Here is a 27,374-nt window from a genome sequence, read left to right as displayed (position 1 = left end):
GTAGATTGTTATTCCGGTAGCGAATAACAACCACAAAAAATATTTCCTCCAACTGGTTAGTATATTACTGCGTTAAGGACTGTGTTTATTACTCAAATTACTCGAACTAACCCAGCACAATCTCCACACCAAATTAATGTGGTGCTGCACGTTGCGCATGCATGGAGCCAGCCCCGTACTATACGATTAGCTACATGCTATCAGTGAGTTACACTTGGTTTAAACGATGCTATAGTTGAAATAGGTACAAAAATGGCACTTCCGCCCTGGTTTACACATACGCTTTTTATACCTTTTCTTCTGACAGTGTAGAAGCAGCAGTTCGTCAAGTGCAACATTAAAAAGTAATAAACGGTAAATGTTGCCTGAAGTGATAAGTCACAATATTGCTATTAGCATTTGTATCTATGCCCATACATGCACAAATCACGTGTATTAGCTGTTCTTCAAATGTACAGCAAAAACAAGTAACACATGTCCCTAAAAAAGACCTTTTCGGCGCCTAGTATTAGCTCTATAGAGACTGTATAGAAAATGTAAACATTCTAGTTCCTGAATCCTGTATAGAATGTGTATAGAGTTTAGCAGTTAAAAACCCTATACAGCTTTTATCTATTTCCTATGCAGAAAATTGACACTAGATACGATAAATAGATTATATATAGGTCCTGTATAGAAACTAGAAAATCATTCTTATTGCCTGCGTGCCGGCTGCTTTTCCCGTCGGCACAGGGTGCGGGCCATCACCGCTCCTGTGGCTATTGGCGACCGGCACTCGGTATCTGGATAGCTGGCGGTGGTTTTCTCGCCGGTAGCGGGATTTTGAACACCGTGGGAGTATTACTATGATTTATATTGACACGGTTTATTTCAGCACGATTTATTTTGGACGGTTTATTTCGGTCACCACCCGAGGGGAGCACGCATAGATTGTAATTTCAGTAGCGAATAACAGTCACTGAAAGCATTTCCTCCAGCTGTTAATATATTACTGCATTAAGGACTGTGTTTATTATTCAAATTACTCGAACTAGACCAGCACAATCTCCACACCAAATTAATGAGCCAGCCCCGTACTATACGATTAGCTACTGCGATCAGTGAGTTACACTGGGTTTAAACGATGGTATAGACAGTTGAAATATGTACAAAAACATTACTTCCGCCCTCGTTTACCTTTTTATACATACGCTTTTTATACCCTTTCCCCTGACAGTGTAGAAGCAGCAGTTCTTCAAGTGCAACATTAAAAAGTACTAAACGGCAAATGTTCACGTTGTCTGAAGTGATAAGTCACAATATTGTTATTAGCATTTGTATCCGTGTTCATACATGCACACATCACATGTATTAGTTGTTCTTCAAATGTACAGCAAAAAACAAGTAGCACATGTTCGTAAATAAGATCTTTCGGGGCGGCTATAGTATTAGCTCTATAGAGACTGTATAGAAAATGTATACATTCTAGAGTCTGGCTCCTGTATAGAAACTGTATAGAGTTTACCAGTAAAAAACCCTATACAGCTTCTATCTATTTCCTATGCACAAGATTCACACTAGACACGATAGATAGATTCTCTATAGGTCTTGTATAGAAACTAGAAAATCATTTTCATAAGGGTAACAGGACACGCATGTAGAGTAGAAACATACATATATGCTACACATTTTGCAGTTGCGTTGTTCGAGGAAACCCAGCTACAATTACTTCACCAAATATTCACCTGAAATTTTCTCGGTTTGGGATCTTTCGACTTATCCCCCTTTTTGCATACAGAGGTTCAATTGTACGTATATCAATTCGCATTCGGAATCGAATATGAAACTCTATTTTGAAATTTCGAATCCAAGCTATGTATATTCCGAATCGAATATATTGGAATTGCTCCCAGGCAGCACTCGCAAGCCCAAATACCCACAAGGGTGACACGAACCCGCCATTCTTGTAACTACCCTCAAGCGGGTGCTTTTCGCAAAACCTCCATCTTCTCGTGGTCAGTGGCGTTGGAACTATTTTTTCACTGGTGGAGCGAAAAAAAAATGCTACCATAAACATAATCATCATTATCTTCTTCTTTTGCTTGCCTTGAGGGCCCATGTGTGCGATGCAGGGGTGGTACACAATTTCAAAACGTGCTCCAGGCAAATTACGACCTGTGCATACTTGTACAGCAGACCTAAACTAACATTATAGAAGTAATGTGTATGAACATGTCAGTGAACAGATAATGTTAATATAATTACGAACATAATTTACATATCTTTTATACATACTTTACAAACAAAAATGACAAACGAGCGCTATTACCGCCAGAACGCGTCTTTTTTTTTTCTTTTTTCCGCAGTCAAGTTTTTTTAGCTTATTGCCAGTGCGGCAGCTCCAATAATGGAAGAGGCAACAGAAGGAACATGAAATGCATGTCCGAGTGGGAGCCGCGGTACGGAACGAAGATTTAATAGCCAATTGTCTCTAACTCTTCTCTAACTTAACTCGCAAAAAAAGTGGTTTAAACGAAAATTCGCACAAGAACTTGTCGCCCTGTGGCAGTGGCCTTTGACTGGGGGAGCCGTGCTACCTCATTTGTAAATGAAGGGGAGCAGTCGCTCCCCCTGCACCCCCTGTTCCGACGCTGGTCACACGTCATACGCAACGTCCTTTTGAAGTCATGTGACTTTGTTTACATCTCATTTTAGCGCTTGCGGACACTATTCCCGTTGGCATAAAGTCAAGAGATGAACGTATTTTGCCAGCGTAAACTATTCGGTGCTTCTTCCGCGACATGGTATCCCATTTCTCCTTAGTTTACCGTCTCAGTATACCGACTCAGTGTGTCTTTACGCGTGGTCGTCATCACATTTTTGGAAGTGGTCAACAGTACGAGCCCTCATGTACAAGACTGCGCGTTTTACTGCGAGATTATTGGATAAATAATTACCGGGATCGAAAAACGTCGAAAACGGCGCACAGAAAGAGCAGACGCGTTACAAACGGTTTAGCCGCCGGTCACGGGTTCCACCATCTTTAAGGTCACGTGTGCGGTGACGTTTGCTGTCACGTGTGACCATGACCTGCGTTCGCCCAGCACGCTTTCGTCTATGGAGCAGTACACTGGATGCCACCCCTGCGCAAATACCCCAGGAGAGAGGGTATAACAAAAGTGAGTGCAGCTTTATTGGAAGATACGTGAGCGCACATCACGTTCACATCCTGTACATCCGTACACACGTGCTCCACATGTGCTTTGCACAGCCCTGCAGTAACGCTGTGGTGCATGAATACGACGTGAATAGGAAACAACAGCTTTCAACAACAAAAATGTGTTGGACCTGGGACCTATGAAATCTTATTTGGTCCATATGCTTAATTCAGTGCTACCGAGATGACAGTGTTTGTTGCTTTCTTCGTTGTTGAGATGCCGCAAGCCTGCTTCTCTGTAATGCACGTATCTGTTGGGGTGAGTTTCATATATTGTGATTTCCCCCTAGGTATCAAGAGAGAATGCTAGAGCGAACATAATTCGGAGACGAGCCCCTGGGTGAGGGAAGCCATATTGGAAGTCCGCCAGTGTTCTCCAGCGAAGATATGCATAGAGGGTGTTTTACCTATAACGCGAAAAAAAGAAAAGAAAAAAAAGAAGAAAAAATTGTATTATAAAATGTAATTGTATAACCGTATGGAGTCAACACTATTTACCTCGGGGGGAGATTTTAACATGACTTGTGAGCACTTTTATAAAATTTAATGAATGAGAGATTGGGTTTTCCCAAGTGGCCTCCGAAATTTGCCAAGTGAGCGGAAGTCATCCCCATATCATCGTCATCATGTATTTCTCTCTCTCCCTCTCTCATGCCAAGCGAATCTAACGCTTCTTTCTTTTTTTTTTTTTTTTGTTGGGGACAGAAAGCGCACGTCGGATTTACCCCAATGCGTTACAAAGTAGATACCCTACTGCTTTTGCAATAGCTGAAAAAGATTGCGAAAAACGCCGTTCCGTAGCGCGCAAATTGTTGGCCCAGCTCAGTTCTCCGTCAAATGAAAGGGAGACTTCGAACGGCCTTTGAAACAAACAAACAAAAAATAAAAATAAAGAGTGTTGCACGATGCTTTTGGTACATATTGGCCCCCAAATACCATCTATAGGAATGGTTCTTACGCGATGTATTATGCGGAAATATCAGTTAATCTAAACCGAAACCACAGTCGGGGAAGGAGGTGGCGAAAACTTCCCTTTCCCAGAGCGCCGGTGCGGAGCCGACGCATGACGTCACCGGGTATGTAGAAGCAGAGGAAGTACGCGTGTGTCGCGGCCAGTCATAGCGGTTTAGTAGCAGTGTTCCATCATGGGTTCAGGCCATTAAGACCCTGATTTCGTCTGACTCTGACGACTGCGACGAAGTTTTCTCGGAGCCCAGGTGGACGCGGACAGTAACCTCCGTGTTGCAATGGTGTTCGCAGCGTATGACGAGTCTTCCTTCTGAGCCTCATGTACAATCTATATATTTTTCGTTCTACCAGGCATGTGTCGATTATCGGCACCACCTTGTATATTTGTACCTCTTTGAGACTTGTTTTTTCGTACGCGCTCCGTTGAGTTGGCATATGGGAGCAACCTGAAAGAGTCTAGGAACAGAGTGGCTTTGCGACACTTTTCGTTCTTGAAAGGCTGCTAGCTCGCGCATCAGATGTGCTCTGACGTCGAATATCTCAGATTCGAAATGGTCGGAACATATTCCACTCTCTGTCGAAACATTCCACTCGATTCCAATCTTTCGGAGCGCTGCCTCCCCGACACCCGACACAGCCGTGCAACACGTGCAACATCCGACGTAGAAGTGGACTTGTTGCCGAAATTTTTGATGTAACACCTCGCACCACCTCTCTTGTCACTGATTGTTGCACAAAAAAAGAAAAAAAAATAACAACGAGAAAAGTGCAAGGCGTTGGATGCACACTGGCAGTGATGTACTGATCACCTTGTTCAAGAAAAACGTTAAAACATTCTGGAACGGTTACAACGTGACGCTCCTCATTGAGCCTCCTGCTACTGATGATGATGATCGTCAGCAGCACAGAGCCTCTCACTCTCGACATGCAACCTCTCCCCATCGGACATCCCCACATCCGGGCTGAGAAGAAACCGGCGGCGGGAGCGCTCGCTCAGTGTCTGCACAGCGCCTCCCGCGTGATGTCGTCCACGTCGTCCGGCAACGCGGACGCCGCGGAGTTGTGACGTAGGCGGTGTGCTTTTTGTCCAGAGATTTCTCTGCAGAAGGCGGCCAACATTTTTTTATAGTTTAGTCATATTCTGTATTTTCTTCACCTCTCGTAATTCGGAAATAAGCAGCGAAACAAAAGATTCATAGAACCGCTTCATATACAGATGCCTAATTTAGTATGAATGCTCAGTATCAAATATGAATTTGTGATACGAACTTTATTCCACCACTACACAAGCATATGACCAAAGCTAGGGACTCTTCACAATAGGTATTTGCAAGTCAAGAAGTCGCGCAGTTATGAAGAAAACATATCCAAGATTTTTCAAAAGCAAAATAATAAATCACAAGAATACTTCAAGACTACCGCCATAACTGTAGTTTCCGACAAACTGCATTTTCAACCAGGGATAACTATTTTTTTTCCGCCTTTGCCTCCTGGTCCTCCTATTCCAACTCCCATGCCGGCTCCTCCATTTCCGCCGCTACCGAAAAGGCCTCCATTGCCACCTGATCCTCCTACTCCAACTCCCGTTCCAGGTCCTCCATTTCCGCCGTTGCCGACAAACACTCCATCACCACCGGACCCTCCAACACCAACTCCCGTGCCGGGTCCTCCACTTCCACCGTTACCGAAAAGGCCTCCATTACCACCTGATCCTCCTACTCCAACTCCCGTTCCAGGGCCTCCATTTCCGCCGCTACCGACAAACACTCCATTACCACCGGATCCTCCCACACCAACTCCTGTGCCGGGTCCTCCGCTTCCGCCGCTACCGAAAAGGCCTCCATTACCACCTGATCCTCCTACTCCAACTCCCGTTCCAGGGCCTCCATTTCCGCCGTTGCCAGCAAATCCTCCGTTACCACCGGATCCTCCGATACCAACTCCCGTGCCGGGTCCTCCACTTCCGCCGCTACCGAAAAGGCCTCCATTACCACCTGATCCTCCTACTCCAACTCCCGTTCCAGGGCCTCCATTTCCGCCGTTGCCAGCAAATCCTCCGTTACCACCGGATCCTCCCGCACCAACTCCCGTGCCGGGTCCTCCGCTTCCGCCGCTACCGAAAAGGCCTCCATTGCCACCTGATCCTCCTACTCCAACTCCCGTTCCAGGGCCTCCATTTCCGCCGTTGCCAGCAAATCCTCCGTTACCACCGGATCCTCCCACACCAACTCCCGTGCCGGGTCCTCCACTTCCGCCGCTACCGAAAAGGCCTCCATTACCACCTGATCCTCCTACTCCAACTCCCGTTCCAGGGCCTCCATTTCCGCCGTTGCCAGCAAATCCTCCGTTACCACCGGATCCTCCCACACCAACTCCCGTGCCGGGTCCTCCGCTTCCGCCGCTACCGAAAAGGCCTCCATTACCACCTGATCCTCCTACTCCAACTCCCGTTCCAGGGCCTCCATTTCCGCCGTTGCCAGCAAATCCTCCGTTACCACCGGATCCTCCCACACCAACTCCCGTGCCGGGTCCTCCGCTTCCGCCGCTACCGAAAAGGCCTCCATTACCACCTGATCCTCCTACTCCAACTCCCGTTCCAGGGCCTCCATTTCCGCCGTTGCCAGCAAATCCTCCGTTACCACCAGATCCTCCCACACCAACTCCCGTGCCGGATCCTCCACTTCCGCCGCTACCGAAAAGGCCTCCATCACCACCTGATCCTCCTACTCCAACCCCCGTTCCAGGACCTCCATTTCCGCCGTTGCCAGCAAATCCACCGTTACCACCGGATCCTCCCACACCAACTCCCGTGCCGGGCCCTCCACTTCCGCCGCTACCGAAAAGGCCTCCATCACCACCTGATCCTCCTACTCCAACTCCCGTTCCAGGGCCTCCATTTCCTCCGTTGCCAGCAAATCCTCCGTTACCGCCGGATCCTCCCACACCAACTCCCGTGCCGGGTCCTCCACTTCCGCCGCTACCGAAAAGGCCTCCATTACCACCTGATCCTCCTACTCCAACTCCCGTTCCAGGGCCTCCATTTCCGCCGTTGCCAGCAAATCCTCCGTTACCACCGGATCCTCCCACACCAACTCCCGTGCCGGGTCCTCCACTTCCGCCGCTACCGAAAAGGCCTCCATTACCACCTGATCCTCCTACTCCAACTCCCGTTCCAGGACCTCCATTTCCGCCGTTGCCAGCAAATCCTCCGTTACCACCGGATCCTCCCACACCAACTCCCGTGCCGGGTCCTCCACTTCCGCCGCTACCGAAAAGGCCTCCATTACCACCTGATCCTCCTACTCCAACTCCAGTTCCAGGGCCTCCATTTCCGCCGTTGCCAGCAAATCCTCCGTTACCACCGGATCCTCCCACACCAACTCCCGTGCCGGGTCCTCCACTTCCGCCGCTACCGAAAAGGCCTCCATTACCACCTGATCCTCCTACTCCAACTCCCGTTCCAGGACCTCCATTTCCGCCGTTGCCAGCAAATCCTCCGTTACCACCGGATCCTCCCACACCAACTCCAGTGCCCGGTCCTCCACTTCCGCCGCTACCGAAAAGGCCTCCATCACCACCGGATCCTCCAACTCCAACTCCCGTGCCGGGGCCTCCATCTCCGCCGTTGCCATTAAGACCTCCGTTACCACCGGATCCACCTACTCCAACTCCCGTGCCTGGTCCTCCGTCTCCGCCGTTGCCATTACGGCCTCCGTTACCACCGGATCCACCAATTCCAACTCCTGTACCTGAACCGCCGTCGCCTCCGCTGCCTCCATTGCCGCCATCCCCTCCTGCACCTCCGATTCCGACTCCAATACCAGCTCCTCCGTCACCACCGTCGCCATTCAGTCCACCATCACCACCGGAACCACCTACTCCGACTCCTGTGCCAGATCCTCCTTTGCCTCCGCTGCCTCCATTGCCGCCATCCCCTCCTGCACCTCCGATTCCGATTCCAATACCAGCTCCTCCGTCACCACCGTCGCCATTCAGTCCACCATCACCACCGGAACCACCTACTCCGACTCCTGTGCCAGATCCTCCTTTGCCTCCGCTGCCACCATTGTCGCCATCTCCTCCTGCACCTCCGATTCCGATGCCTATACCAGCGCCTCCGTCACCACCATCGCCAGTGTCTCCTATTCGAACTCCTATGCTAGGGTCACCATCTTTATGTGATACTTGAAAGTGCACACCAGATTCCGCTTTTACAGTTTTGCTTGCCTTGTGATTCTTCTTGAAGCTGATACCTCCGCAATTCGCTTGATGGAGTACAGTAAAACAGCCTGTGAAATAGAGCAAAGATGATCCGTTTTTAATATAACCGTAAAATGTATTTTGATTGATTAGTTCTTTGTTTAATACAGTATAGATCAGGATGGAACTACGGTCGGAAGCTCGCGTGGCCACGGTCACACTTCCCTCTTTTCATGGCCCCTGTCGGTTCGGACTTCCCTCTTCAGACTCGGCGACGTTTCGAAAAACATTATCCCTAGCTGAAGAAGGAACTGGGCCGGTTGGTACGAATCCATAACAAGGATGGTAAGGGTATACGCTTGTTAAAGGATCGCAGTTACCTGGGCAAGTTGCATCCTCTGGGTGCCTCCCCAGATTCCAATCAACAACCATTTTATTTATTATTTTATTTAGAATACGTTAAAGACCCGAACGGGTACAACATAACGGAGGAATTGGGCGACAATAACACTGTGAAAACTGAAATAAAAAGTAATTAACATGATCGGCAAACAACAAAAGAAACGTCAGATATAAAAAAAGGAAATAGCCGGAAATACATAGCCACAGTGACGAATATGGTCGTCATGTGTATATAGTCACAGTTGTGTAGTCATATATGTACAGTCCCATAGTCATGCAACCGTATATACATTGTATCTTGTGCATTATAACTAATTCCAAATAGTGTATTAGTGTGTATTAATATTAGTATTAGTACTCGTAGTGTGCTCTATAGTATGAGTCGTCTAATAAATTTTCTCAAACAAAAAGGAAATACAATACTAAAGTCATCAAGACATAATGCAAAAGACCAGCAAGGATGTACACCACATGTAGATCCTGTGAGCAACAGTGCGAAAAAAAAGAAAGAGAAAAAGAACGTAAAGAAGAGTCAGGGGAGAGATAACAAAATGGTGATGGCCGCCTGAAACTGGGGATGATTAGTGAAAAGTGCTACATGACGGGGAAGGTCATTCCAGGGTCTTGACAATCGGGGAGTAAACGAGTGGAAGCAGTAAAGGGTATTATGCTTATGTAAGCAGACCCTATTTTCGTGATCATGACGTTCAGATACGTAGGAAGGAGGCTGTAAGAGAGATGTACTTAAGAAATGGTTTTTCACAGATTTTGTGAAAGAGCGAAAATCGAGATTGGATACGGCGCAACGATAAGGTAGGAAGAGCAAGGTCACTCCGAAGAGCGGAAATGCTAGTGTCATAGCCAGATGAGTTAGTGACAAAACGAACTGCTCGATTTTGTACTCGCTCAACTGCAGAGGAAAGGTAGTCCTGGTTGGGGTCCCAGATTGGCGAAGCATACTCAAGTTTTGGCCGGATGAAAGCCGTGTAAGCAAGCTTTTTTATATGAGAGGGCGCAAGCCTAAGATTGCGTTGAAGGAAGCCAAGGGAACGGTTAGCGTCGGCGACAATACGGGAAATGTGTTGGGACCATGAAAGGTCTGCAATTAGTGTTACACCACACACAGTATTTGTAAGATTCGAGCGACGACGAGAAGGGAAGTGCCGAAGTAGTAACTTGAAATTAGAGGAAAGGACCGTGAGAAGGAGAGAACTTTACATTTATGAGTATTGACAGGTAGTAACCATGCCGAGCACCAAGAGTCCAATACGTTCAAGGTCCTGTTGGAGTGTAACACAGTCAAGGGTACTTTCAAGTCAAGGGTCAAGGGGACAGAAGAAGTTAAGCCGTTACAGATGTCATCAATGAAAATGAGAAATAAAAGAGGGCCTATCACCAAACCCTGACGGATTCCTGAGGATACAGGCGCAAGAGAATACGCTGTCTCGTTGGCTGTCACAAACTGTGACCTGCCGCTTAAGAAATTCTGAATCCATGAGAGAACGAAGGGGTCGATATTGAGTTTAGATAATTTTGCAAAAAGACGGACGTGGGGCACCCGATCAAAAGCCTTCGCAAAATCCAAAAAGACAGCGTCCTCCTGGCAACCCTGGTCAAGAAAACTAAATACGTCATGGGTCAGTCCTAGCCAACTGGGTTTCACAAGAATAACCACGACGAAACCCATGCTGCAGAGGAAAGAAAAAGTTGTTCGCCTCAAGAAAGGAAGTTAAATGTGACACTATAATGTGTTCCAGGAATTTGCACGGCAAACAAGTTAGAGAAATAGGCCTATAGTTTCTGGGGTCAGCTTTGTTACCTGACTTAAACACAGGAATGACCTTAGCAATCAGCTTGAGCGAAAAAGAGACTGTGATAATATTAACGTTAAGAATTTTGCGGATATATGTTTGGTACTTTTTAACCGTTTGGACGTAATCCATCAACACCACAAGAAGAAGACAGCTTTCAATTAACTTAATTACACCACTGTAGCTAATGTCAATCCCCTCCATAGGTGGGAAATTGTACAAAGGTGGTCTAGGTACATTCACAGCTGATTCCCTAGCGAATACTGACACAAAGTATTGGTTGAGGACCGTCGAGCAATCGTTTCTCCCCACAGGCGAACCAGAGTTATCGTGTAAACACAAGCCAGTCTCGACAGGAGGCGAAATCAGCTGTCAGAACTTACGGGGCTGATTCCTAAGTGGGGGGGAAGTGTGCAACGATAGAAAATTGACTTCGTCCCAACAGCGAAATGCGACACCCCGGTGTTCCGTAAACTTTTGTCCCAAGCTGTACACGTGAGGCAAGGGGCAGAAACGTCCAACATAAGAAGATTGAAAGATAATTGTGTCAGTTCCGCGATACCTGCGCTTACCCTAGTCAGGAAAATTTAATCCGCCGAGGCACGTGGTTCTTTTAACGGGTGAGATAAGTACGTGCGCTGCCCAAGCAGCACAATGTACTGAAAGTCAAGTGCAATAGGGGTGGCCGGTATGTGTCTTATCAATGTTCTTTAGTTTCGGAATTCTGTTCAAGGCCTTCCACCTACCCGTCCACCCCTATTGCACTCGACTTTCAGTACATTGTGCTGCTTGGGTGTACTTGTACGCGGTTATCAGAACCGTGTATAAAAAAAGGCGTCTGGCCATTAATGGGGGATCTTCCTATACCTGGAGCTCTGGTTAATCAACAGTCGAAATACAGTTCAGTATTATTACAGGCTATCCAAACTTATACCTCACCCTTATTTACTGGGCGCGACCATGCTGGGGAAACTGGATATATCTCCTGGCTTTGTGTAACTTATGTACGGGGCGAAGCTCGTCCATATCAGACGTCAAACACTTTCTTACGTTTAAAATTTCGCGGTTACGCCCAGAATTACTGGTCTCTTCCAGAAGCTCGTGAATACTCCGCCCTCTCAATGTGTGGCCCTTTCGAATTCAACTTCGGTGGGACACTCATGTGACCAATCCAACTGAGACCGTCATCACGTACGAGCCTTGCTTCGGTGCTGTATTTGCTAGCAACGTGGGTAGTTTGCAGTGGAGACAGCTTACCATAAAGGTCTCTTATAAGTTTGGTTTATAACGCCATTGTGCAGGGCGGGGCGGGGTGAGGCGCGTCGCGTCAGTGCACGGCGCTGAAGGCCGTCATTCAAATTATAGACTGCGTAATGCGAAGTGTGAGGAACGACCGCGCGATACTGCGTTCAGCGCCGAAGAGCAGAGCATGACTCTACTCCTACCGGGCCGGCGGGGACCTGGCCCACAATATAGTGCTTGCGACACACTTGTCTGAAGTCTCCAAGTGTTACTTTCGGCTAACACACGTGTACGGCATACTGCCCACCGTCAAACACAATAATGCTCCTTTAGGGGCGACCAAGCCAACACGGGCAGCTGTACCTTTGAATGAAGATGTCAGACAGGTGTGTCGCAACCAGTACAGAACTGTATTTTTCAACATGACGCCTGCCAGTGAGCCTTTTGGTTTTGGTTGTAAGCCATCATGTGAGTTTATAGACATAGTACAACACACGTCGGAGGGATTGCAGGGACAAAAATTTCGGCAGCTTATCTGTTGGAGAGCTCCGCGAGGCTGGAGAACAATTTGCTTTGGCGACTTTTAATAAGCATTCCTGAAGTCCAGGAAGACAGCGTCGGTTCTAATGTTACGATCAAGATTAGATTGGAGGTCATGAACGAAACAGGAAAATTAAGTGTCACAGGAATAACTTTCGCGGAATCCATGTTGGTGCTTGTAAAAGAAATTATTTTCTTCGAGATGTGAAGAAATGCAAGAGAAGATGATATGCTCAAGAATTTTCGAGGGACCGCTGGTCAGCGAAATGGGATGGTAATTAAGTCTACATGATGTATCGCTATTTTTGAAAACAGGAATGACCTTCGCCGTTCGCCAGGTACCCGGTATGTCCTTGTCTATGAGCGACTGGGTGAAGATAATTGACAGGTATGCGGCAGATATTACTTTAGTATTCTTGAGGATCTTTGTATTGATGCCGTCAAAACTAGCGGACGATCATAGCTTCATTGTTTCAATGAACCGATGTTGTAACTTGTAACGAGCGGCAATTTTGGCGGCCGTCATCCATGAATACTCTTGCAAAAGCATCATTAAACACATGTGAGCATATGTCGTCGGGAAAATCGTGACTATCAGCATCTTTCAGCGGAATGGCTGCATGAGGTTTAGGGTTGGTTGTCCTCCAGAATTTCCGCGGGTCAGACGACAGCATTGCAGGAAGTCGAGATGCGTAGAATGTTTGTTTCGCATTTTTAAGTGCTACAACTTGGCACAACTTCGGTATAGAGAGGTCAGAATCTGTCCCAGTTCTCCTGGGCACAGTTCCCTTAGAAGTCGGCCCAGGACGCACAATCCTCAGGGCGTCGGTCGTGATGTTGCCCACCTCTGTGAGGCTGACAACGGCGAGCCCTTTCACCATGACCACCACTAGCAGCACCACCACTGTGGCGGTTCATTTAACAACATTTCCACCGGAACAACAAGCGCGGCCCGAAAGACAACGACGGAAAATAAAGAACTGAAGTCCGCTAATTTGCACAGTATAGAAAAAAGAAGAAGAAAAAAAGGATAGAAACACATCGTAAACTGAAAACATACGTTCCAGAACATATTAGAATTATATTAGAAACATATTAGAATGTTCGGGAGCAGGGCGTCTATGCAGTTAGAGCACTGCACGGGCCCGCCCTTACCCGAAAGCCCGAGCCCGGCCCGGCGCGGGCTTTGCGTCTTTTATGCGGGCCTGGGCCAGGTTCGGGTTTCAGCCATCGGGCCCGGGCCGGGTACGGACTTTATAACACGCCCATGGTCGTGCATGTACGCGAACATACTTCACGAGACTGGACAGCTGATTTTTCTTGTCACTTTTTTTTCCATTGGGGATTTTCCCCATGGTATCCTCATCTGAGAACTATCACTTTTTTATATGTGATCGTGCTTATTTCTGTGTAATGGGTCTGGATTTCACACGTGCACTCACACACATTTGGGGACGATTGGTGTGGCGGGCGCGCTGAGAGTCCGGCACGAGGTTCAGTTAGGTTTGGTGTTCGACATCTTTCTTTCGCGTGAGAGTTTGAGAAAGGGGAACTAACACCGGTGCATGCGCAATAGAGCGGAGATGAGTCTCTCTTGAACCACAAGGTACATGCATATCGGCCACGCGCCGCTGCGCGCTGCCTTCCCAAGCAAGCAAGCACAAAGCACAGAGCGGCTCGCCGGCAGAGAAACACAACCGATCCGTTCGAGTGCACCTCCTCACTCTGCACCACTTAGCTGCGGCCTTTTCCACGCTGCGCTGTGCTCTTTAGTAAACCTAAAGACGCCTCCGGGCCTCGAGAACATATAGAGCAGAGGCGGGCTGGGACCCTGCCTGAGAATGGAAACAGTCGGGTACGGGCTGGGCCCGGGCCGGCGGAGTCGGGCCCGGGCTGTAAATCTATAGAAGACGTCGTGCCCGGGCCGGGTGCGGGCCGTAGCAGCCGGGCCTGGGCCGGGCACGGGCCTGAAAATTAGGCCCGTGCAGTGCTCGAATGCAGATTTCGAAAGCACATCGTTATAAATGGGATGTTCGTGCAACCAGACATATGTTGGCGCAGTTCCCTTACAAGTCGACCCAGGACGAACGTTCCCCCAGAGCATTAGTCGTGACGTTGCCCACCTTTGTGAGGCCGACAACGGCGAGTTCTTTCACTAGCACCAACGCCACCAGCGCCGCCTAGTCGCAGCATGATCTATGCAGCGAGTAGCGCATGCGCCAGTAACCGTGATGTCACTAATGACATTTTTCTGACGTGATGTAGCCTAATTGCGCAACTGCCGAGTGCTATAACACGGCTTGATCTAGTGTCGTCGGTAGTCGTAGTCTGTAGCCGGCACAATCTAATGCCGCCACCGCCTATGGCGAGCACGGGGGAGGGGGCTCCGCCCTGCTCCGCCCCCATACATTAACCTATCCTGGGCCTTTCCTTTCTTTTTACTTAATAAACATATCCCCCCCCACCCTTGGCTAACCTGACTGAAGTGACCTATCCTAACTTGATCCAACGCTTCTCTTCGCATCCGTTAGTGGGGGGGGGGGGGGGGGTATATATAAGTTTAATAAACAGGAGGTGGCGTCCACGCAAGGAGAGGTCAGCCAGACCTATGTCGGCTTGCTACGCATCCGTTAGTGTCTAACAACGCCGTCTGTCTGTTGCAGCAGAATCGCTTGATATTTTTGATGTAGATGTTGGGAAAAAATAATAATATGGTGTTTCTTATAAAAAAAAAGTTATTGACCGCACAATATTATAATTGTGATATTTCGATTCGGTATGTGACGTTTGCTTGTGTGCAACATTTAATTTACTGTCGTAGCAGCGTGTATATGTAGTGCTGCGCAGGAGCACACGGCGCCTAACTTACGCTATACATAACACGCGTATATGTACGTATGTCACGTGTAGATATGTCTATCACGCTAGATATGTGTAAACAGAACGTAACAGAACTCACACGGCGTCAAAACGATGCTATGCCATATGACGCCTGACCAGGACAAGATTGTGGTTTGGACTGAAGCGACTGCTTAGTAGTGGTAACAAACATGGTGGGTGTGGGCCACCCTGTGCTCATGTATCATCACGTGCCTGCATTACGCACACTGGTGAAATTTTTCTTGCGTTCTGGCGCAAACAAGAAGCAACACAGTCGTCGCGAAATGGAATGGGGATGCACGTTCTAAGTTGTATCAGTAATTCAGGGTGACGTTGAGTGTTGTTTGTGGAGACCAACATCCCATATCATCATCGCATCTCCATCATTTATTGTTGCTGTTGTCGTTTGCTTACAGTTTATCTTTGCTATTTGAGGGATTTATGGCCATCCATCACGCGCATTGCGCAAAGGCCCCCTCTATGTTGAACAGAGTTGATCCCACGCTCGCTTTCCGCATGCCACGAAACACCTCTCGTCAAGATGCTGCATTAATCCACCGAATGCGCCTCGATGTGGCCTTTACAGCTCAGTGGCGTTACCGCTTGAGGCAAGTTGACTCTCCCACCTGCTGCCACTGTGGTGCTCTTGAGGATCTGGAGCACATTCTTCTTCATTGCCCTCACTACGAACCTTCCCGAACCACACTCTCCGAGTCTCTTCGTCAGCTGGACTCTCGCCCTTTCTCCCTCTCGAAATTGCTTGGTCCCTGGCCCAATCCAGCCCAGCAACGCTCTGCGCTCAAAGCTCTTCTGACATTTCTGGACACCATCGGACTTCGATCGTTATTGTGAAGGGGCTCGTTATTTTATTCCCCCCATTCCATCCAGCAATGGGGTAGAGTATCGCCTGTGGCGATGAAACTCCCCACTCTCCAAGGTCGAAAATAAAGTTGTTGTTTTGCGCAAAGGTCGCTCGCTAATGTTTCTCTGTTCTTTTACTGCATTGCAGTTATAAGGTACGAAAAGTCGAGTTTAATCCCTCCCATTCTTTGTACTCTTTAGAGTGCTGGATGACCTGACGAAGTGGCTTTTGCACTAACAGGTCCATGCTTAATGGAAATATTAAATTGATGTGCATCATTTTGTTTTTGCAAGGATCATGAGCACACAACAACAACAAGAGGCAAATTAAAGATGAGCACACAAGAAAGGAGGATACTTTGAGAAGTCCCTGTCGCGATATCTCTTTTGAATGCCTTTTCAGGTTCAGGGTTCGAAGGTTATGGGTGCTTGTCGGCTACGAGCGTGAAGACTACGAACCGCCTCTCCCATTTCCTGCATTTAAATCTGCGCGGTATACGACCTCGGGGCAATATCTGAACTGCAATATATTATTATGTACTATAGATCGGTAATGCGTACAAGATTGTTCCCATTTACTCACAAGCTGCAACCAAGAAGATGACGTTCAAGTGCATGTTGTTTCCTGGTGTCGAATGACAGTTGGGAAGCAAAAGGACTTTCGTATCCCGTCTGTTGAATGCAAACTCAGGTAGGCCCATTTATATATATGCGCGAAACAAATGTGAGTGACCTGAATGGCCTAGAATTCGCAGTTCAACCCCCTCTAGGACGTAAACAGACACGTGTCCTCGATATTCTGGAGCAGCAGGTGCGCCGTTGTCTACCATATGTCCGGGTCAGACGGGTAAATCCATAGCGGCATGGATCAAAACAACCACAAGTGAGCTATTGTTAACGTCGTTCAAGTAGCGAAGAAACGGTATCAGCGGTGCCTGTATGGGCCAGACCCAAAGTTGGGACCCCTGGGCCCAACGCTGTGACGTCTTCATGACCATAGCTGCCTCGCCACGTAAAACTTAAATTATGAACATTATGCGTTTATTATGAACACCATTATGAACATAAATGCGCTATTTCACGCATATATGCGTTAAATCATGAATATGCGTTGGCGCGGGAGGTGACTGGGGAGCAACAGCGAAGATCTGGCGTCATGTTTGTGCCTCTCAAAGTGTATCTGCACTTAAAAGCAAACTACGGAGCATTGTGCGAAATATTTAATACGCTATTTGTATACCCTTTGTGCGACAATTCGGCACCATTTGAGAATATATCGTGTGATTATTATCAATTTTATTTATGGTTTCTCTTCCACAGAAGGAACCCCTTTCCAAAGCCACTGATAGATATTTGGCAATGTGTTACAGCAACATCTGGAAACATCCCTGGCTTCACTGTTGCCCCGACCGCCCCTTCTGTGGCACCATGGACACTGCCGAGCCCATCCCTCGCGACACACATCCCTGGCCTCCTGGGGCCGAAGAGCCAGATCCCCGTTTCGGTTCTCAAGCAGTCTACTTTGGAAATGATGGATACAAAGTACAGAGGCCGCACGGTTGTGTTCACAGATGGTTCGTCTACGTCGGATGGCTCCTCCGCTGCCTTTGTCATACCGGAGGAGTCACTATCATGTGGGTTCCGCCTGTCACATCGCACTTCGTCGACCTCTGCGGAGCTGTATGACATCTTGTTATCTCTAAAGTCTGTCTCAAAATACCCTCCCCGTTCCTCGGTGATATACACTGACTCAAAATCGGCCCTGCAATGTGTAGGAACCATGGGCATCCGCGGCTCGTTGGCCCCGGTGGTTGTTAGTATCCTGACGGCGCTGAAGGTTCTCGGCGAACAGGGACACCGGGTGACCCTACAGTGGGTCCCCGGCCACACCGGCATTCAGGGCAACGAAGAGGCAGATTTGGCGGCTGCTGCGGCCCACCGTATCTCCAAAGCCGACCTTCGTCTGGCTGACCTTTCCTTTCTTTTTCTTAATAAACATATCCCCCCCCCCAGCCCATTATCCTCTCCAACGGGGATAGGCGCTCCTACTTGTCTGCGTTGGTGTCACCCTTGGCCCGCCAGCAATGGCTGCATGACATCACTCAATGGTCGCTCCTCTATGCAGTGGACCCGTCATTATCATTTAGGATGCCAAGTGGCTTCCCTCGCAGCTTTACGACCCTCCTGCGGCGTCTACGACTCAACGTCGCCTTCACCCCTGTGTTCCGTGCTAAGCTGGGTTACAGTAACACGGCGCTGTGCCTAGCTTGCCGCACCCCAGCTACGATCCCCCATGTCATCGAGGACTGTGAGCGGTACACGTGTGAACGCCAGGTACTTCGACGCCAACTTGAACTCCTCGACCATAGACCATTCAGCTTGTCCAAAGTACTTGGCCCATGGAGCTCCCCTGCGCATCAGTGCCGGGCTCTTCGCTCCCTTTTTGCTTTCATGCAGGCCACTGGACTCCTCGAAGAGCTCTAAACAGAACTCCGACCTGTCGTCGCTTCATTCTCACCATAATTCATCCTCTCATATTAACCACTGTGAAATGGGGTAGTGTCCTGTGGCTACCACGGGGAAACATCCCATGTCATCATCACTTCTTCATTTATTGTTGTTGTTGTTGTTGGCAGGGTATAGAGCTATGGTGTGTGTCGTTTCTTGACCGAGCTAGCAACATGGCCGTCACCCAACTAGAAGCGCATGCTTCACCACAAGCCGCAGGGGGCATGGTCTGTGAAGGGGTGCCTAGAGTTTCACCGGAGGAGGACCATGGTAGCCAGCAACCAGGTAACCATGACACCTGGCGCGCTCCATGGAGAACACAGCGTGAGTTAGGCCAGTAATCAAACAACACAACAGTAATCATTCAGACAAACAAAGGACACAGACGACATGTGTCGTCTTTGCTGGCCAAACTTACGCATCTCGCTCCACTAGCTGGCCTACGTCTATGCCATCCTTACCTGACCCGCTACTTCTGGTTGAAGGCGGCTACAAATTCTGATGTTCCACAATGCAAAATACAAATATTGGAGTGTGTGTCACAGGAAATAGCGGTCTGGATTGTGCAGGATAAAGTTTGGTTTGTGGTTGTAGATGGAGAACCTTTTGTCTCTAATTCTCGTGATTGTAAGCACTTCTGAGTACAGAATGATGTTTACGTGTTGTGTGCGGAATGTTCACAAAAGCGGGTATGAAAGTTATGATCGTAGGTCTTCTTTGTAATTGAGAATTTAGTTCGTCAGCATCCATACATGTATAAGTGACTCCACGAGCCGTGCTTCTGAAGCCCCTGCCATCCGAAGGCCCAATATGGTGAGTAATGTAAAGCTTGTAGATTTCCTTATTCCTCACGTGCAGACTTGTACACGTTACCAAAAAAAAAAAAAAAGACAGGAACTTAACTCTGTGAACTGCGTAACGTGTGCCGTTGCAGAGGACATAGAACACATCCTTATCCATTGTATAGATATGCCACCGAACTTTCGTCATTGAAGGCCGCTCTCGACCGACTGGATGGTTAGGTGTCTGGCCCTCCAGTAAGGAGCATACAGCCCTGACTGCGCTTGTGAATTTTATTGCACAGTGTTCTTTGGAATCCGTTTGTTAGGTTCTGCGCACTGTCGGTGTGTGATGTTGTGGTTGTTGCCGCTGGTACAGCGGCAATAAATCGTATTATAAAATCTGATTGTATGGAACAGTATGGAGCCAACGCGATCTATCTCGGGGGACATTCTGCCATGACTTATGAGCACTTTTATAAAATTTAATTCATGAGAAATTGAGTTTTCCCAATTGATGTTCGCCCTCATGGAAGCTGCTCTGCAACGCGTCGATCAACGACAGTTCGACTTAACCGACATTCTCGAGCCATGGTCGTACCCCTCACATCAGATGCAAGGCCTACGAGTTGTTGCTGAGTGCCTCTCCAGCACTGGACTAATGGACGAACTCTAATAGGACACCTTTCCATCATCATCCCCATCTCATCCCTTCCACAAGAGCAATGGGGCAGTGTTGCAGCCATAACGACGGTGAATGACCCACGACATTGTCATCCCATTTATGTGTGTGTGCTGCCAAGTGAGACTCTGAGCACCTGTGAGCGTGAGCACGTGGATGTTCCGGTTGCATATCCACAACTGGCGACGTTTTGTAAAAGAATAGCGTGTCTAACGGCATGCCGCATAAACTATACATGCCAGTACAGCCACGCCATCTAGTCCTCCTTCGGATTGTACGACAGCACGAAGAGAACACTTGCACCGAGGGTTACTTGTTTCCATTAGCTTGGACGGATTTAAATTTTATCAAAGCAAGGCTATCTGCATGCAATGCCGTTAGTGCCTTCTTCCGGAACTCACTGGGGTCGACTCGAGTGTTGAGGGTAGCTACTCTTTGGCGTTCCAGAATCAACGCGATTACGTCACGACACACGTTCCTAAAACGGGTCGCCTACTCGATGGTAGCTACGGTAGCTAGGATAGGAGCGGTAGCTACGGTAGCTCGCTATTACATGGGGGTAGCTAAGAATAGTGACATCAAAGCTGTCGTCTGCTTTTCCTGCTGCTCGTCTCGGCTTCATCAGGGAGGACGCCCGGAAATTCTAGTGCGGATTTTGCGACCTGATGTTTTCTTCAGAGCAGGCACCAGACATACAGCACACATAAGCTGTGCGTTTTAGAGCTAGCTGCGGATCAGAGCAGCGCTACCGTTTGTAAATTTCATGGCGTTAATGCATGACGAACACACGCACATGAACCCACACCGAAGTCAACACCGTCACAGCAAAGCGAAGCAGCAGCCAGAAGTTCTGAGGTCCCGAAACCCAGATATCCCCAGGCAGCACGGCAATATTGGCCCAATTTTGCAGATTCAAACCGGCCCAATATTGGCAAGCTATTATTGCCATTATGGGTCCAATATTGGCAGGCCAGTTTTGCCTTTATCTCATTTGCAGCCTTATTGGAGCTTTCACATCACTATATTATCTCAACAAAAACCACAAAGGTCATTTACGACTTGTGATTTTTGCTGGAACCACTTGGGTTACTGAAGAAATTATGTTTCTCCTACCCGTTATGATCACTACATTGAAGCATTCGGGCAACATATGTTAACGCTGCATTTTATTTAAAAATTAATATATATATACATATTCCGACAGCGCAACATCAGAAATCCGGGTCTTCGTTCTCATATGAAGGAGCGGGACCAGTGCTTATAGGAGCATGGAATAACTCGAGAACAAATATGTCGGGAGAACTAGAAATTATTATTACAAGGCCTGGGACACATTCGCACAAGAACTACGAGTGCAGCGCGTAATCCTGGAGCGCAAGAGAGCTTCCAATCTCGCGGGTCAGAAAACTTGCTCTCCTTGGCTGCCCGTCTGCAGCGCTATGTGCCTCGCCAATATACTGAGGCGAGTGACCTCTATTTTTCTTTTTGCAGTCGTGTTTTGCGGCGCCCCTCTCGCGTCTCCACTGTTCGTTCCCGCTAGCAGACGATTCTTGGTGGCCAATGAGGAGTCCTCTACTACCTGACGTCACGAGACGCGAGGAGCTGGGCGAGGTCGTCGCCGCTGCGCGCTCTATTACAAAGCAATTTTCTCAGTAAATTCACACTTCCCTAAGAAAATATCTTGGGTGACGTTTCCTGAAGCATAGTATGCTCGTATGACGCAGTAACAAAATATATGTTCCAAGTCCTTTCCATGCTCCTTTAAGTTGACACCTGTCTCGCGCTTCTGCCTGTCGCCGTCTCTGTCACCCGCGCCAGCAAGGAACCCCCCTACAGGCTTGTACACAGCTGGCTCTTCGCACAGGGGTGTCCGCTGTACTATTGCTCCTGAAAAGTAAACGGTATATGATGCGTTGGACTTGTTGGTCGAAGAGTTTTAGAGGCGAGCCTGTCTCGTGTGGCCTCCCGAGCCTTCGGTATCACGAAACTGTTAGGTCCTCCGTCGTCCCACAAGGCGCTGAGGGCACTTGAAGATTTTCTATATACAACTGGGCTTACGGGCATTTTATGACATGCTGAATGGGTACGGTGTGTGCACCAGTGATTCCGGCATTTTACGCTCACTTGGTTGAAACTTTTTATCTACATGTTGAATTTCATCACTTTAACTCTCTCATCTGTTTGTAGTTTCTGTGTGTAAGTGTATTGAGTAGCCTGTTCGACTTCGTCGTAACTAACAGTAACATCCCCATTTCTTTGTTTAACACATCACATCACGTCAGGCTTGTTGGGTAAATCCGTATTTAATAGAACTTTGTACAAACACAGCACTTAAACACATTGCAGAAGAAAAAAAGGAAAGAACATTTCTGCTCATGACCGTTTTTGTGATTTACTGCTCAAGCAAAATCGTGTGCGGTTGTCCAAAGCTGATCAAGTGCATATCGAAACCAGAGCAAATCTGTCAGAAAAATGTCTGTTTTGAGACACCTGGGAAACCTTGTAGCCATGGGAGGAATGTAAACATCATACACACACACACACACACACACACACACACACACACACACACACACACACACACACACACACACACACACACACACACACACACACACACACACACACACACACACACACACACACACACACACACACACACACACACACACACACACACACACACACACACACACACACACACACACACACACACACACACACACACACACACACACACACACACACACACACACACACACACACACACACACACACACACACACACACACACACACACACACACACACACACACACACACACACACACACACACACACACACACACACACACACACACACACACACACACACACACACACACACACACACACACACACACACACACACACACACACACACACACACACACACACACACACACACACACACACACACACACACACACACACACACACACACACACACACACACACACACACACACACACACACACACACACACACACACACACACACACACACACACACACACACACACACACACACACACACACACACACACACACACACACACACACACACACACACACACACACACACACACACACACACACACACACACACACACACACACACACACACACACACACACACACACACACACACACACACACACACACACACACACACACACACACACACACACACACACACACACACACACACACACACACACACACACACACACACACACACACACACACACACACACACACACACACACACACACACACACACACACACACACACACACACACACTTTATTTCCACATGCCACTGCTATATCTAGATTCGTAAGTAAGACAACTGGAAAGAGCACTAGGATTACCTACCAATCACAACAGTGCAGAGACTGGACCCCTTGAACGGAGACTTGCTGCCTGTCTTCTCATTCATATTGAATTTGGGCTGTAGCGATGGGCGTATTACCATGGATACAACATTCTTGACTGCAGCGTCGAGAGCAGCTCCTGCACAACCAGCAAGATATCCATCCTGAAACAAATGCATCACAGACCTGCCTGTCCTAAAACAGCATGATCTCCCTCTTGTAGTATAAAGTTGTGACGTTTACTTTGTTACATGAACGTTAAAATGGCTACTTACGAAAGGATACGCACCACGGGTGCTCGAGGGTCATTCCATGCCAAACGTCCCAGACTTTGAGATGGTAACCCAAGCAGAATTTGGGATTTTATTCAAAAATCTTGAATTAGAAACACGGGCATAAAGAGTACTTGATCATGAAAAAACAGAGTACACCCGGTTGGGTGCACCTGACCTCAAACCTGACCTCAAACCTGACTCCGCAATATCCACGGGACCCGTCGTTGTCGTTGCCAGGGCCACGCTCTTTATTTTGACGGGGTTGACCCAGCGCCATCTAGTGACGCAGTGACGGGTCGTCCTTCCCTTCACGTGTTTCGCTTCAACCACGTGTTGCTCAGCTTTTATCCGTGCATTGACTTTCATTGTTTGCTGCCTTGATCGCGTGCCCACCTGCACTGAACCGCTTGAGGAAAACACACCTCCCGGTATTGCTTTATCGCCAGGAAAGTATCGAGAACGTGAAAATTTCGCATTTCGCATCGCATTTTGCCGAGCTTCAAGCTGCCATCAACCAATATGAGACCTTGAATAGCGTGCAACTCCGGATATTATCAAAGTAATGAATTGTGTGCGCATCAAGAAAGAAAGATTGAAAAGTGCAGTGCAGAGGCGCCGTCACGATTCTCTCTCTCTCTCTTTCTTTCTTTTTTTTAAGTGGGGGCTGGGACAGGGTTCGATAAGTATGGGGGCATGCAAAAAGAAAACATGCGTACCTGGCGTACCCTCAGGAGTACGAAGATCAGTAAAATCCTTGGAGCCAGATTTAATGCTAACCAAAACAGTGCCTATGGTGCCAACACCAATCATCGGCAGCCCCGCAGAACGTGGTGTTGGTATTGATGTTGAAAATACTAGGGAGAGGTTGAATTCGTCACACGACAAATTCGGCTACTCCCATAAACAGACCCCCCCCCCCCCCGCATGAAAAATAAATATAAAAGAGAACCGCCCCCCTCCCACTTTCGCGATAACTATCGGCCAAAGGCCAAAACACAGAACGTTACGTCGGCATGTCCTACAACTTCATCGATACATATGTACCACATACGTATATGCAGTACAAGGAATGCACCCATCCCTGTTCCGATGTTTTGCACCGTTCTTCATTGCATACACCCTACGTGTAATTTTGAGCTTGAAGTTGAGCAATGGTGAGGCCATTGTTACTATGGCGACGCGTCCTCTCCTCCCATGTCCTTGTGTTGAAGAGACTGTACTGGAAAAAGACGAGGAAGAGCAGCGGAGGAAAAGAGAAGAAAAAAAGGAGGAGGGAGTGGAACACGAGAAGGCTTGCGGAAACCTAGACGTGGTCCCGAAGACCAGAAGGAGGTGGAGAACGACGAGACACGCGGATACGACAGTGAAGAAGAGAACACAAGAGGACCAACAGCGGAATCGACTCGTCGTGTGACGTGAAACAGTGATCCTGAGGACATGACATTGGTGAGATCCATTCTCGAATCCCGTGTTTCTCGGCCGAAACTTTGTTGCACTTATTTCTTTGATTAAACGGGTTGTAATTGTTGAGCGTGTTTGGCTCTTCGCCTTCGCTCCGCATAAACCCACTTAGTGTTAACAGTGACCTCAGCAGAGGGTCGTCTCAATTGGTGGCAGCGGTGGGATTTTGTGGAGTTATAGGGTAAGACATCATGCCCTTACCCGAAGGAGGAGCGTCTAACGGCGCCGGGGACTTGCAGGCAGTTCATGCGAGCGTCGTAGGGGCCAGTGTTCTGGCTTTAGGAAATATGGTTCCTATGTTCACGGGAGATGACAAAGGCATCAGAGCAAAATATTTCTTACGCACATTAGAGCAAGTAGGGGCCATGGGCGGATGGAATGATGTACAGCTCATAGGTATCGCAAGATGCAAGATGGTGGGTGAGGCTTATGACTTTGCCTGGCGAGACAGGGAGTTGGCCAATGCAAAGACGTACGCAGAGTTTAAAACGTTAGTGCTGGCCCAATATGATACCGACACTCGAAGCTCTAAAATGGAACGGTTCATGAGGGCGAAACAGTTAGATGGAGAAGTAGTGAGGTCATTTGCTAGCCGCCTCCGTGCACTTGGCTACGATACATTGGATAATTTTAGTGGAGAAGGCTCTGAACAGAAGAATTCTGTGGCTCGAGAGTTGTTGGACGGTCAGTTACTCACGAGGTACTTAACAGGCTTGCGGGACCCTATCAGACGATTTGTGCTATCACGCGACCCGTCTTCATTTCGGGAAGCAATAGAGGTTGCGGCAAAGGAAGAGAGAAATGAGAAGATGACAGTAGAGCAACTGCCGGTACGGCCCGTTGTGACTAATTCAGAACAGACGGATGACATGAAACACCGGCTAGAGCGGTTGGAGCGGATGCTCGCAGAGTTGACCACCGAGATGAGGCAGGACAGACAAACGGGGCCACGACAACAGACCAGTCGAGAACGACGGTGCTTCAATTGTGGAAACTTCGGCCACTTCGCTCGGGAGTGTCAGGACAGGCCTAGGAACTGGGCCAGCCGCAGACAGCAAAGTGGTGACGGCCCAGATCGAACGCGACAACCGTCTCCCCAAACGAGGCACGTATCAGGTACTAGTCCGGGAAACTAGTGCCAGCCTCTACGCAAGACCACTACGAAGAGGCGGTTCATATCAAGGTGGTCAGGTTATGTACAGAGACAAGTCCAATCATTGAGTGTAAAGTTGGAGGTCAAAAGGTTACTTGTCTACTAGACACGGGATCCCGGGTTACGTTGGTCAAAGCGTCGACACTTTACGGGATCGACCCCGGCTGGGAAACGTCTTTCGAGCTTTCGCGAGACGAACGTACGAAGTTGGTCGGCATCACTGGTGAGGCATTAGACACAAGGGGTGTGTTTAAGTTGCCCTTCCGTATAGGGAACGTCACATTCGAGCACTATTGCCACGTGTGCACGGATGAAGCGGTATTCCCAACAGCAGGCATTATTGGACACGACCTCTTACGTTCGAGAGACATAGATCTGATTACGAGTAAAGGAGTTGTACGTATAGAGGGATGCGAAGTCCCGATGATAAATGGGGGTCAAGAAGGCCACGTTGAAGGTAGGCAGGAAGTTCACAGATTCGACTGTGTCCCTATCAGACTGGTCCGTGAGGTGGTGTTACCACCTAGAACAGAGAACATATGCTTCGGTCTTGTTCAAGGGGTGGAGTTACACACGACAGCTGTGGCCCACTTAGACCGGATAGAGACGCAAGGTTTAGTAGGTGCTGCCACATTGGTACGGGTGGGCAAAGAAAACATGGTTCCACTACGAATCGCCAACACAACTGAGAAGGAACTTTCGTTGCCCCGAAGAAAAGTCGTGGGAACACTCTTTCCGGCTATCGTAGAAGAGTCGCCAACCGAAGAAGGGGAGTTGTGTGCCACTATATCAGAATCCAATCAAGAGGAGATCAGCAGCAAGTTCAAGTTGGATCATATAAGCGACAGAGAACGTTTACAGCTGCTAGAGTTACTCAGAAAATATAGTCGTGTATTTGCGATGTCGGAGCATGACCTGGGTCGGTGTGAAGTAATAAAGCACCGCGTACCGACCACTTCTTCGGTGCCTGTCTACCGCCGTGCATATCGGGTGCCTTACGC

At 48.3% G+C, this 27,374-nt stretch overlaps 2 protein-coding genes across 2 annotated transcripts in view; one reads left to right on the top strand and one right to left on the bottom strand.

Annotated features, from left to right (window-relative positions):
• Window positions 1-24,125, bottom strand: part of LOC135400552 (fibroin heavy chain-like) — a 47,016-nt gene extending 22,891 nt beyond the window's left edge. The window contains exons 1-3 of the mRNA XM_064632388.1: window positions 23,954-24,125; window positions 23,486-23,623; window positions 5,653-8,454 (exon numbers count right to left, since the gene is read on the bottom strand). Coding sequence (XP_064488458.1) covers window positions 5,653-8,454; window positions 23,486-23,623; window positions 23,954-24,125 — 3,112 coding nt within the window. The remainder of the gene's footprint in view (window positions 1-5,652; window positions 8,455-23,485; window positions 23,624-23,953) is intronic.
• A 1,286-nt stretch (window positions 24,126-25,411) lies between these two features.
• LOC135400550 (uncharacterized) lies at window positions 25,412-26,356 on the top strand. Its single transcript, XM_064632387.1, has one exon. It carries the CDS (start codon window positions 25,412-25,414, stop codon window positions 26,354-26,356), a length of 945 nt encoding a protein of 314 aa, XP_064488457.1.
• Window positions 26,357-27,374: the final 1,018 nt, after the last annotated feature.

This window comes from Ornithodoros turicata, chromosome 7 (genome assembly GCF_037126465.1).
Source record: "Ornithodoros turicata isolate Travis chromosome 7, ASM3712646v1, whole genome shotgun sequence".
NCBI classification, from domain to species: Eukaryota; Metazoa; Arthropoda; class Arachnida; order Ixodida; family Argasidae; genus Ornithodoros; species Ornithodoros turicata.
The sequence above is the reverse complement of the archived record's forward strand: the minus strand, read 5'-3'. Positions and strand labels throughout refer to the sequence as shown.